Source organism: Lontra canadensis, unplaced genomic scaffold, assembly GCF_010015895.1.
Source record: "Lontra canadensis isolate GAN:19392208 unplaced genomic scaffold, GSC_riverotter_1.0 scaffold148, whole genome shotgun sequence".
Taxonomy (NCBI): domain Eukaryota; kingdom Metazoa; phylum Chordata; class Mammalia; order Carnivora; family Mustelidae; genus Lontra; species Lontra canadensis.
The window spans coordinates 1,874,682-1,888,654 of NW_022631142.1; the positions used below are offsets into that span (position 1 = coordinate 1,874,682).

The 13,973-nt window shown below is 46.2% G+C and overlaps 1 protein-coding gene across 6 annotated transcripts in view; it reads right to left on the reverse strand.

Moving 5' to 3' along the window:
• ECHDC2 (enoyl-CoA hydratase domain containing 2) overlaps positions 1–13,003 on the reverse strand; it is a 30,938-nt gene extending 17,935 nt beyond the window's left edge. For 2 of the 6 annotated variants that reach the window (XM_032844174.1, XM_032844177.1), the window contains exon 1: positions 12,767–13,001. In XM_032844174.1, the coding sequence (XP_032700065.1) occupies positions 12,767–12,899 (133 nt within the window). In that variant the 5' untranslated portion in view covers positions 12,900–13,001. Of the gene's footprint in view, positions 1–12,766 lie in introns of all 6 variants that reach the window. The other 4 variants (XM_032844175.1, XM_032844172.1, XM_032844173.1 and 1 more) reach the window with 3 other exon arrangements.
• Positions 13,004–13,973: the final 970 nt, after the last annotated feature.

Genomic DNA, 13,973 nt, shown 5'->3' on the forward strand with positions numbered 1-13,973 from the left:
GGTAAACAGGCAAAGAAAGCAGAAGCCCTGCCTTCTAAAGCAAACATCAAATGACTCTAAATGACCACTTTGGGCTGGAGGGAAATGGATTCTCCTCTGTGAGCCTCCCCCTCCTCCTGCCTCCTCCACCTTTTCTCAGTGGTTCCCTTCTCAGGGACTTTCTCCTGCCTTCTACGTGCCCTCTAGCAAGGGCAGAGGTTTAATCTGTCAATCCTTGGGGGTGTTTTGGGGATAAAACATTCTGTCATTTGCAAGTGAGCCTTAATTTGATAAGTGATTGTTTTGTAAAGTTGAGGCACAAGTCCTTGTTTCAGGTCACTGATTATTAAAGAAGTAGTGATCTGGGGAGCCTGGGTGGTTCAGTGGGTTAAAGCCTCTGCCTTCGGCTCAGGTCATGATCCCAGGGTCCTAGGGTCCTGGGATCCTGGGATGGAGCCCCACATCGGGCTCTTTGCTCGGCAGGGAGCCTGCTTCTCCCTCTCCCTCTGCTGCTCTGCTTGCTTGTGCTCTCTGGTGCTCTCTCTGTCAAATAAATAAATAAAATCTTAAAAACAACAACAATAATTTAGAATCAGCTTGCCTTCCCACCAGCAGTGTAGGAGGGTTCCCTGCACAGTTTGCTGCTCATCATGACGCCCTGGAGCCATACCATAAGCCCCTGGATGGACCCTTGGATAGATTCTAACTGCCATACAGCCCACTGCCCCATTTCAGCAGGAAGCAGCCAGAGCGGTCATCATCCCATTCTGTAAGGGCAGTTAGGGTTACTGTTCCAGGGGAAGGAATGAGGAAGGGACAGGGGAGCAATGTAGGGAGAGATAGGGAGCTAAATGATCAGGCTCTCAGAAATCCCCAAAAGGTGGAGGTGTGGGGAAACCAGAAATAAGGGGACAAATCGGACCACCCTGCCCTAGGTATGGGGGTGGGTGTCTTTATGGTAACATCCTGTGACCAACAAAGAATGACCATCCCCTAAAAAAGGAGTAAGCCAAGAGGATTGGTTAAGAGGATTTAAGTTCCCTGGTTAGCTTTCTATAAAAGACCAACCCTAATGGCCCTGGTTGACAACCCTGGTGGGGACCCCTCTCATTCTTGAGAGTTTTTTCTGTATCTTCACTTAATAAACTTTTCTCCATTGTCAAACAAACAAAACAAAATGAAAACCTTCAAATCAGGCTGGGGGAAAAAGGAAGGAATAAACACAAGATGTATACAGTACAACACCATCTATGTACATTAGAACTATGTAAATTAAAACACAAACTAAGTTACAACAAATTTAGGGAGAGGGCTTGGGATTGGGGAGAAAGTAAGGCCAAAAAAAATTGGCTTTGCCCTGATGGTAACTGAAGCCTGTGAGTAACCCCACTGAACGCACTTTGGTCTCCTCTCACCCCTGCAGAAACAACACAACAGGTGCAATTGAAAATGTTCTCTGCCAGTTGATGAGGGAGAAGGCAGGCTGAGGGCAAAGCACAAGCTGCTCTGTGACACCCGCCCCCGCCCCCGACCCAGGTAGAACAAGTGCAACATTCCTCAGGCACACCTGGCTGCCCCAGAACAAAGGAAAGGGGAAAAACAAATGGTTAACTGATGGAAATCACCATCCTGTAGGACTCCAGTCTTGATCCATTTGCAACTGCTTTAATGATTCGTAAGAAAAAAGTAATCTCCAGAAACCTATAGACTCAACTTCCTGGAGCCCTAACATTACCCACCTGTCCAGAGGATAGAAAATCTTACATAATCAGTCTCTCTTCATGATGAGGGGACACAAGGCTGGCTGAGGACAAAGCAAAAGCTGACACCCAGCAACATTCTCCCACCCTCACTCCTGGGAGGGACATATGTGACATTCTTTAGGAATCTCCCAGCTATCTTCATAGCTTGCTAAAAAGGGCAGAACGACCTTGGCAATGGCAAGGACTCTGGTATCTGGTATCTTGTAGGTCCTCTTTAGCATACAAAAGTTCGAAAGTCCGATTGAAACCTCCCTTTTCCTTACTTCCCCCACTCCCATGGTATATAACTGCCTACCCCTCACAACCCTAGGGCAGCAGCTCTTCCTGCCCATGGGTGTTTCCCCATGCCTTAATATACCACCATTTTGCACCAAAGATGTCTCAAGAATTCTTTCTTGGTCCTTGGCTCTGGACCTCCCTCCGCCAAACCTCATGTATATTCTAGAATTTCATCATTTGGCAGCCGAGAGGGGGGTGTGAGTCTTTACATTTGGACTCTGAGCTTCAGTACAAAATTCTCTCCTCTTCCTTTAGTCTCATTTCAGGGGCTTTTCAAGGAGTGTGGTCTTACTGGAACACTTGCATGTAGATTGCTCAGGCTGGAATCCTCTAACCTGTGGCTATTCTACAGGGAGGAGAATGTCTGCGTTTCAGCTGGAAGTCAGTACCCTGGCCGGAAGGGTAGTAAGACTCAGAAACTTGATGCCCTCTCTCTGTTCCTGTTCTTACACGAAGTTGTCTTGTCTTGGGCTCGGGACAGCCACCTAAGTCACCAGGACGGCTGCCAACCTTAAGAATCCCGTGTGAGGTTTCCTCCTGATTAGTCTAATGTGATCCCCTCCACATCCCTGGCCTAGCCATTTCTGGCCACAGGACCTCCACTGGGAGCCAGTCAAAACCAGTACCTGATTGAATTAAAATGCAACCAGGGACCATTTCCTAGGTAAGTTGGCTGTAAGGACCACATGTGTTGGAATGTCACATAGACCATGATGGATATCAATCTTTACTGTTTCTTATTAGTGTCTTCTACAAACTACTTAAAGTTACAAAATTGGGTAATTTCCCCTTGACAAACTTTTCTAGTATTTCTCTCTTTTTTTGTTTTTTTTTAAGATTTTTTATTTTTATTTATTTGACAGACAGAGATCACAAGTAGGCAGAGAGAGAAGAGGAAGCAGGCTCCCCACTGAGCAGAGAGCCGGATGCAGGGCTCCATCCTAGGACCCCGAGATCATAACCTGAGCCAAAGGCAGAGGCTTTTAACCCACTGAGCCACCCATGCACCCCACTTTTCTAGTATTTCCATGGGTTAAATTGGCAAAACAGTATGCAATCTTCAGGACAGACGATGGCATAGCAAGGCACAGTATTTTGGTCCATTCACCAGGCACCCACTGGCAGCCTAGGATGCGATGGGGAAGGGTAGGGGTGCTGGCACCCCCCCAGCGCCTTTTATGTGCAGGAATGCCTTCCTGGGTAAGGCAGGATCGTGATCAATAGCGATGTCTTGAGGGACGCCTCAGGTCAATTTTGACACATGGGAACCTCTGACATAATCCTGTGTGGGATGCCACCCAGGAGTCAGGAGGGATTTGGTAATGGACCTTCTTTACTTTACTGGGAGCATGGCCTCAGTAGGCTTCTTCAGTTCCCAAGGACTCTACCTTGGAGTGCCTTTTAACCCACTGGAAATAATCTGGATTGCAGAACTTAGGAAAGGACTGAGCTCCTGTCACACTGCATGGCCTCAGTGGGATCTATCAGTTAGATCTCTGCAGGAAATAGGGCAAATGGACCTAGGGTACCTTCATTGCTCATAGCTAGGCCTTCATTGCTCTACACCAGGACCCCAACCTAAAGGCCTGTTGCAGAATGTGTTTGCCCAAATGAGTCAGCTAGTAAACTCCCTCCTGACATGCTGGATGATAATTATGTAAATAAACCTTCTAGTAAACCCAGGTTGCTGGAGGATACATAGGCCATCCCTAGCAAAGGGGACTCTGACTTTCTCTCTGTCCCTCCTAATAGATGTGGGGGCTTTTCCCTCACTCATTTCCTGTGTTAACGGCTTTATCTGGAGCCAACTGGGGTTAGTCTAACGCAAGGCATAGACTTTAAGGAATATTCCCAAGCAGCTGCCAAAACTCCTTTGTTTCAGGAAAATTCCCTGTCTTCTCTGGCCCCACATGGACTGCTTAACCTCTCCCCACTTGTTGGCGGGAAAACACAGCATCTGCTTCTCTGTTGGGGCTGATGAGCTCTAAAACCAGGAATCCTTTCTCTGCCTCCTAGCAGCACTTGGTTCCTTCTGTCTCCCTCTTCTCCCATTTCTGCACCATTGTGGGTGCGGCCTGCGGCCTGCAAGACTGGCCTCCAGACCATGCACCAAGGCTCCTTCTCTCTTCACTATTAAGGAGCAAGAAGAGCACCCCCTGGACCTAACACCCCCCACTTCAGATTTCCCCACCCATGTCTCAGGTAAATACTGAAAATGGGGTGGGCCCAGGTGGAACATAAATCAGTATTTAAATTAAGTTATGTTTGTTGGTTTAATTAAGATAGACCTGTCTTCAAAGTTACAGCAGTAAATGTGAAGCTTTTATTCTGTCAAGGTTTACTGAAAGTCAAATAACTTCATGGTACCTCTGCTGGGTTGTTAGCAAAACGATGACTAAACTGATGGTTCATTGTCTCAGAGTTTTCATGGGTAATTGTTAATATAGCTTTCAAAGTCTTTGGTAACCTGAAAGTTAAAGTTTTGCTTGGATGACAAATGGAATTAAATTCGTTGGACATCTAGGTCTTTCAAATAGGATAAAATGCTAAATCAAGTAAATGCTTTTGACTTACTGCAAAGAAACTAAGAATATTTAAATCTGTTGGTAAACATGTTTTGTGCTAACTGATTTATAAATTTGCCATCTGAAAATTCTGTTGTAACAGTTCACAAGTGGTTAATACTTAACTGACTAGAGACTAAGGTGTTTCTAAGAGTACAAAATTCTAACTGTAACTAAGACTAATGGAAATACGGGAAACAATTCTGTATGTGGAAAAATAGATACTTAAGAAAGATACGGAATGGGAATGCATTTTGTTAAAGATAAAAGGTAATTTTGTTCTAAATGAGATGGTTTGAAAAGAAGTGGCTTGGGACAAAATTTAAATGTAAGAGGAAGTTAGTAAAAGGTTTGTGAAGGGAAATCTTCAGAAAAGAAGTTTTAGGTATGGTCAGGACAGACTAAGATTAAAATGAATGGGTTTTAAAGGTACACTGGTATAAGATTAAAATTGTCTCCATTCAAAAAGACAGTTTTCTTAAATTAATCTGCTGTTAGGAAGAAAATGTAAACAGTTGTCTCCTCTTTGCCTGTCCAGAAAAACCATTTCCCACATTATGCCTGTATCAGGTCTTTAACATCCCTAATTATATTTAGGCAAGTGCTTTAAAACTTTATACGATTTTAGCAGATGTTGACAAGATTTGAATTGTATATGAAATCTCTTTAACTCATTAGAATTTTCCTTGGTATGTTAAGTTACTCAGGAAGTACTGCTAAACAAGTGATAAATCTTGGGTTACATTTGAGTAAATGCTATAACTATTCTAGAGATTCTATGCATTTCCTAAAGTTTTAATGTTTTTTTTTAAAATATATATATATTTTAAGATTTTATTTATTTATTTGATAGGCAGAGAGGCAGGCAGAGAGAGAGGGGGAAACAGGCTCCCTGCTGAGCAGAGAGCCCAACGCAGGGCTCATTCCAAGGACCCTGGGATCACGACCCGAGCCGAAGGCAGAGGCTTTAACCCACTGAGCCACCCAGGCACCCCAGTTTTAATGTTTTGATAGCTCATCACTTGATACTGTAATTACTGAAGTGTTATGAGTCAGTGGGTCGCAGAATAACTGAGTTTGTCTACAGTATCATAGTGAAATCTCAGATCATTAACAATGTCCATTTCTGAGTTTTTGTTTTTTTTTTTTAAATTCTCTTGTAAAATGAGTTTCACCTTAAAGGAGATTCATATAAAGGGCTTTAAGGACAAATACAGGTATTCTATATATTAAAAATCCTAAAACTGAAATGGGTAAGAATTTACAGAACTAAAGCTGCATTCAAACTAAACCAGAATTAGTAACATGGGGTTAAATTAACTAAAAGATGATAGTGTTATGTCTCATTTTAAACATTGCTGGTTCTCTAATGTTTGCTCTTCCACACTAAGAAAAATTTTACTTAAGTTATCTGTGACTTACAGAAATGTAAAAATATTAATTTGTAAACAAATCAAAGCATTCAACTTTTCTATCTGAACCCTCTGAAACTCAAATGGTCTCAGTAAGTATTCTTCCATGGCAATCAGTTATTTGCATAAGTTCAATAAGAATCTGTTCTTGTAACAGGACACCATTAGTTATTTTACCAAGACTTTGACTAGAATGTCATATTTGAGAAAGACATGCATAGACTCAGATATGACCAGACAGCTTTTAGGAACTAAGATTGACTTTATGAAACCTGGAGCCATAAAGCCCCTTGGACTGTTAGCCTAGTACCCTGCTTACAGAGTTCCCAGCAGCCTCACCCGGTGAGTAAAGAATGTCACTTCCTGGCAGGTGCAGGAACCTCAGGATTCTTTGGGGGCCTCAGGAAGAGGAATCTGCCCAAATCCACAGGTATTGCAGGCATGTCTGATGGCAAGTACATGGCTTGGCTTCTGGCCTGGAGAGGCTATTAAAAGTTCAACCTAGAGATTCCTTATATGAAGTTCCAGCAAAGCAGATTCTTAAAGATCTGTATGATCACTCACCGTTCTTGCTCATCTTATGTAAATAATTAGGCCAAGTTTGTTAAAACTGGACTTGTTTTTCAAATAAATTAGTCCTGATTTGGCTATCTCTGGAAATGAGGGTTATTTTAGAGAGAAAAATTATGTTTTAATGACACACCTTTGCTGCCTGTCAAAAGGCCGAGACTGGGGAGTACCGACCCATTTAGGACTTGTGGGAAGTTAATAAATGGGTTGAAGATATCCACCCGACGGTGCCTAACCCCTATACCCTACTCTCCCTCCTGGGCCCCAAAAGAACTGTGTATACCGTCTTACATCGCAAGGATGCATTTTTCTGCATACCTTTAGCAAAGGAGTCTCAGCCCCTTTTTGCTTTTGAGTGGTCCGACCCACAGGAAGGGTTCCAAGGCCAGCTCACCTGGACAAGACTTCCCCAAGGATTCAAGAATTCACCCACTATCTTCGACAAGGCCCTACACGAGGATTTGCGTGAGTACAGAACCTCCAACCCAGGAGTCACTCTGTTACAGTATGTTGATGACTTGCTGATAGCCGCCGAGGACTATGAGTCATGCTTGCGGGGGACGAGAGCTCTCTTACAGACTCTGCAGGAAAAAGGGTATTGGGTGTCAGCAAAGAAAGCACAGCTTTGTCAGAGCTATGCTACTTATTTGGGCTTTGATGTCCACGAGGAAGTGAGTTCACTGTCTAAGTCCAGGAAACAGGTGATCACCCGATACCCCTGCCCCACCATGCCCCGACAAATGAGGGAGTTTCTTGGGATGGTGGGCCACTGTAGGCTATGGATACTGCGGTTCGTGGAGATTGCCCAACCTCTCTACGAACTGACTAAGGGAGGACTCACTATGGTAGAGTGGACAGCTGAGGCAAAGGAGCATTTTGGGAATTACAAACAGCCTTACTGAGTGCCCCAGCATTGGCCATCCCAGATGTTACCAAGCCCTTCCACTTGTATGTGGATAAAAAGGCAGTGGTGGCCAAAGGAGTTTTGACTCAGACTCTGGGGCCCTGACAAAGACCAGTAGCCTATCTTAGCAAGAAACTAGATCCAGTAGAGGCTGGGTTCCCCCTTGCCTCTGCATAACTGCTGCCACGGCCCTCCTAGTCAAGGATGCATGTAAATTGACTTTGGGTCAAAATCTCATCTTGACCACCACTTACAATCGAGGGCCTTCTCCAGACTCCACCAGACTGGTGGATGACAAATGCCCGAGTGACAGGGTATCAGACCCTCTTCCTCAGCAAACCGAAAGTGACTTTCCGGCCCCTGGCGGTGCTAAATCCAGCCACGTTGCTACCAGAGGAGCTGGCTGACCAGCCACACAACTGCAGGGAGGTCCTAACCCAGGTCACAGGAATAAAGCCAGATCTCAGAGACACTCCCCTCCCGGATGCGGAGAGGACTCTGTTCACAGATGGGAGTAGCAACATGGTCGATGGAAAGAAGTATGCGGGGGCTGTGGTGGTTTCTCCTGAGCAGGAACTCTGGATGTTGGCCCTGACACATGGAACCTCGGTGCAAAAATTGGAGCTGATTGCACTCATCAAGGCACTGCAGATGGCCAAGGTCACTGCAGGCATTACAGTCTGTCTTAAAAAGAGGCCACAAAGGGATCCAAACTGCCCACACTGAGATGGAGACGGAGGTGGAACCACATCCTTACCAACCGGGGGACTTGGTTTGGATATGCCGCCACCAAGTGGGAAACTTAGAGCCTCGCTGGAAGGGACCATTTACTGCCATCCTGACCACCCCCATGGCAATAAAAGTAGAAGTCATCAGGGCCTGGATTCACGCGTGTCACATCAAACGAGCCGAGGACAAGGACGTCCTCCAGAGATGGATGCTGCTGCCAATGGACCCCGCTGATCGTGGACTAAAGCTAAGACTCAAAAAACAATGAGTTCATTGAGTTCATTGTTGCTCCTATTGTTAAATGTTACTTTTTGGCCCCTGCATTTTTTTTTTAAGATTTTATATATTTATTTGACAGAGAGAGATCACAAGTAGGCAGAGAGGCAGGCAGAGAGAGAGAGGGGGGAAGCAGGCTCCCCACCAAGCAGAGAGCCCGATGCGGGACTCAATCCCAGGACCCTGAGATCATGACCTGAGCTGAAGGCAGATGCTTAATCCACTGAGCCACCCAGGTGCCCCTTGGCCCCTGCATTATAAACGCCCTAATGTCATTTGTACAAAAGAGGACATAGAACTGGCTGAAAAGTCAAGGATTTGACTAATCTCCAAAGAAAAGGGGGGAATGTAGGGGCCTATTTAGCCAGAGCGACTCCATCTCGGTTAAATAGTGATTTTGTTGTTTATGCAGTAAAACTTAAACTGACCCTGCCCCCCCGCCCCCAGGGGAACGTACTTAAAACCAAGTCTGGGAAACCAGTAAAATATTGTCAACCAGTCCCTGATAATAGAGTCCAATACAAGGACAGGTCAGGTCAGGTGGAGATAACAGAGCCCAGAATGCAAGGATGAGTCAGGCCAGGTGGAGACATCCAATCAGTAAAGCACACATACCATCTCCCTAACCACCAAAGAATGTAAACCCCACCTTTTGGGTGCCAATTCTGACCAGAGTGATAGATAGGCTAGTTCAAACAGCTACTATAGGGTAAATTGTAATTCCATTGGCCACCCATGTGTGACCTAGCATGACTATGCAACTTTCTCTGTGTATTACAATCTCATTGGCCAGGCTCAACCACATGGCCTTTGCTCTATAAAAGCTAGTCTGTGAGGCTGGGGGTCGTCGCTCTCTCCATAAGAGACGGCCCCGACCAGTCGGTTTGATTCTTGATACTGGCGTGAAATAAAGCTTTGCTTGACCTTTGCTTTGTATCAGTCTCACTCCTTTGATAACGGACCCCATCAGAACTTGTCAAATTTTAAACCTAATTACCCGAACATGAACCTGACCCTTGTACTTCTCTATAGAGCAAAACTGTTCAGAGGTTATTGATCTTTATTTAGTTGGCCATATTTAAGATGCCCCTATTAAAAATATGAATGATAGTTGGTTTACTGATGACAATAGTTTTCATAAAAGGAATAAGAAAAGATGGGAGGGGCGCCTGGGTGGCTCAGTGGGTTAAGCCGCTGCCTTCGGCTCAGGTCATGATCTCAGGGTCCTGGGATCGAGTCCCGCATCGGGCTCCCTGCTCAGCAGGGAGTCTGCTTCCCTCTCTCTCTCTGCCTGCTTCTCTGTCTACTTGTGATCTTTCTCTGTCAAATAAATAAATAAAATCTTTAAAAAAAAAAAAAAAAAAAAAAAAAAGATGGGAATGCTGTAGTGCCCACTAGCACTTTGCAATTGCCAAAGCCTTAAAAACTAATATTAATACTGACTCCAAAGATGCTTTCCTAGTCCTACATGTCCATGGGGCAATTTGGAAGAAAAGGGGTTTATTATCAAGCCATAACTCCACAGTCCAATACAGGCCTAAAATTATTAACTCTTCTTAAGGCTGTACACCTACCTAAGGAGATAGCTGTAATTCACTTCAAAGGACGTTCAAAGGATATGACCTTAGGAACCAATGAAAGTAATATAGGGTTTACACCAGGCCACTGATTTGGGCAAAAAAGCCATAGAGGTGAGAAAAACTTCGTGAAGGAAAATTGTCCCTAGGTTTGGCCTCCCTTGGTCCCTACAAAGTAATGATGGACTGCCTTTTATTACACATTAAAAAGATGGCTCTCCAAAACTGAATAGCCCTTGATATCTTGACTGTAGTTACAGAAACCCAAAATTGGAGGACTTGTCTCCTAACGGAACCCAGTGGTTATATGGCCACTGTTCTCTGGGTTTTGCTTGGAATCACGGATGCATTATTAAAGCCACTACCAACCTGGCCAACCTTCCAAACTTAAAACAGTGGTGAACTTGTTCTGTCTCATGGATATGACCAACTAACACCCACTTTTGTTCCCCCTTTGGAACTGGAGGATGTTTGGCACGTGGAAGCTCTTACAAAGTACATGGTCAGTCCTAAATGCCCCTCGAAGTAGCATTTCTCTATTAAAATGCTATGGTGATACAGATGCGTAAAGCAGCTTTACAGAATAGAATGGTAGTGAATGTTTTAACTGCTACACAAGGTAGAAGTTGTGCTATTGATGGGGTCCATGATCAAAGGAGCGAGACTGATACAAAGCGAAGGTCAAGCAAAGCTTTATTTTGCGCCAGCACCGAGAATCAAACCGACTGGTCAGTGCCATCTCTTACAGAGAGAGCGACAACCCCCAGCTTCACAGACTAGCTTTTGTAGAGCAAAGGCCATGTGGTTGAGCCTGGCCAATGAGATCATCTCCACTCGGCCTGACTCGTCCTTGCATTCTGGGCTCTGTTGTCTCCATCTGACCTGACCTGTCCTTGTATTTGGGCTCTGTTATCACCACCTGACCTGACCCATCCTTGTAGTTGGGCTCTGTTATCAGGGGCTGGTCGACCATATTTTACTGGTTTCCCGGACTTGCTTCTAAGTAAGTTCCTCGGGGGGGGGGGGGGGGGGGGGGGGCGGGGGAGGGCACGGTCAGTTTAAGTTTTACTGCATAAACAACAAAATCACTGTTTATCCAAGATGGAATCGCTCTGGCTAAGTAGGCCCTTACATGATCAGAAAAACAAAATACTATGGTTATGTTCCAGGTTATCACAAAATATTTCTTGGGTTCTGACATACTCAAATTAGTACTTAAACAGTCTCTCTCTCCTTTAATGATTGATTAAACTCCTAGACTGGAAAAGGGCTTTTTGTCAACTAGCAAAAAACTTAATTTGAGCTTCATTTTCTTTTTGCTACATTAATCATGTTTTGCTGTTTCTCTCATGTCTCCTCACCTGGCGTTGACTGCTTCACTGCCATAACTTCCACAGATGATCCTTTCCACTTGGGAAGATCACCTGAGCTGTCTCCCCTGGATTCAGCTGCCTCAGTCTTTCCTAACTCCCCTACACAGTCCCCAACTGACCAGTATTGACCTGAGTAGGTAGGGACAACTCTACGCCCCTGTTCAGCGGGAAGATGTTACAGAAGCTAAGACCTTCCACCTTCAACCTTAAAGATTTAAGGGTCAAAACTGTTCAGGTGGGAATGATGAGGGAAGAGGGCTGGCTGAGGACAAAGCAAAAGCTGACACCCAGCAACCTTCTCCCACCCCCACTCCTGGGTAGGACATATGTGACATTCTTTAGGAATCTCCCAACTATCTTAACTGCTTGCTAAAAAAAGGGCAGAACGACCTTGGCAATGGATACGCCTCTGGTATCTGGTATCTTGTAGATCCTCTTTAGCATATGAAAGTTCTATAGAAACCTCCCTATTCTTTACTTCCCCCACCCCCATGGTACATAACCTGGCCACCCCTCACAACCCAGCGGCAGCAGCTCTTCTTTCTCAGGGTCCTGTCCCCAGGCCTTAATAAACCACCATTTTGCACCAAAGCTGTCTCAAGAATTCTTTCTTGGTCCTTGGCTCCAGACCTCACTCCACCAAACCTCAGGTATATTCTAGAACTTAATCACTCAAAACCCCAGGACACTCTTTCTGCCCAGAGGTCCTGTCCCTATGCTTTAACAAAACAACCTTTCCCAATTCCTACCAAGAATTCTTTGCTGGCCATAGTGTCCAAACCATGTCACCAGAGACCAACAGGAACTTTCTGAGTCAAAAAGGCACAAACGTCAGCCAGCGTGGGCCGGGAGAGAGCCCAGGGCGACATGCCCAGCTCCTGCCCCTTCTCTGCTCTTGTTCCTCCTCCATCCGCCCCACTGGCCGATTGGCTCGTCCGCCTCGCCCCTCTGGAACCTAGCCAGGACTCTCCCCGGAGGGTTAGAGCCTTTTAATTAAAGTTACTGGGGTGCAAGCGGTAGTACTGGTGCTGGCGGTGGGTTCTTCCTACTCTCCTTGAGCGAGTTCCCTTCCCCCTCCTTCAAAACCCCCGCCCCTGAATGGGGGACTGAAGGGACCTAGGTGACCTCAGTTATGGTCAGGCCTGCTAGCAGGGTGGTCGCCGACCTCCCCGGGCTTCCGAAAGGCTTGCGGAACCTTGACTGGGAAACCGCAGCTGGGGATCAAATCGTTAAACGCAGTGAGCGGTTCGCTTTCCCCTCACTGGTGTCCTTCCGCTGTCGTGGGCCCCCTGGCCCTGGCTCCCGCGCCGCCTCGGCGCTCCCCGCGACAGCGCACTTACCTTGGTCTCCGCCGGTCAGGGCGCGCACTTGGATCTCCGGGTCCCCAGTAGCTCCATGGGAGGCGCAGCCACGGGTGCGAAGGGGTCTCCAGGGGCCTGGAAGGCGCAGGGCGCTGGTCAGGGCGCGCAGCATCTGGGCGCAGGCTGGGAAGGTGCCAAGAGCCCCTCCACTACTCGGTTCACGCCGGGGAGAGGTCGCAGCTGTGTCCCTGGTTTTTGCAACTGCTCCACCTAGGGGCGCACAGCCCAGAGCGGTTCTCCACGCCGCTTCCCCTTTGGAGACTTGAACCCGGGCTAGGCAAAGCCCACCCAGCTCCGCTGCGTAATTTGGGGCAAGGATGCCAACCTCTTTAAGGGTCAGTGTTTTAATCAGTAAAGCGGGGATCATAATAATGACTACTGTCAAAGATACAGGGGGAGGCTAGTTAAAGTGAGAACAGGTTTTACTCACTAATAGATAATAAATACACTACAGCAAAAGGGACTGTTCGGTGTGAACTGGACTTAAACTTCTGTTTGTACGGAGGTGACTGAGAGTTTTGAAGGGAGAAGGAAGGAATATGGAGGTGGGTGAACCGGGCCTGTATAATAGAGTCCGGGGAGGGGAAAAATTACAAAATCATGGAAGGTGTTTGTTTGGCCACGTGAAACCTGTGAAACATTAGCTGTGTTAGCTAATGGAGTCTTATCCACTCTTAGGCTCCCACAGATTGGGGGTGTGGTGGGAGTGGGGGTTGTCTCCAGGTATTGGCTGGAGGAAGCAGTAAATTCTTTTGGCAGTGTTGACTTTAAAAATAAGTTATTTTAGGGGCTGCTTGGGTGGCTCACTGGGTTAAGCCTTTGCCTTCCTCTCAGGTCATGATCTCAGGGCCCTGGGACCGAGTCTCGCATTGGGCTCCCTGCTAGGCAGGGAGCCTGCTTCCTCCTCCCTCTCTCTCCTTCTCTGCCTACTTGTGATCTCTGTCAAATAAATAAAATCTTAAAAAAAAAAAAAAGTTATTGGGGCACCTGGGTGGCTCAGTGGGTTAAAGCCTCTGCCTTCGGCTCAGGTCATGATCCCAAGGTCCTGGAATCAAGCCCCACATGGGGCTCTCTGCTTAGCGGGGAGCCTGCTTCCTCCTCTCTCTCTCTCTGCCTGCCTCTCTGCCTACTTGTGATCTCTGTCTGTCAAATAAATAAATAAAATCTTTAAAAAAATAAGTTATTT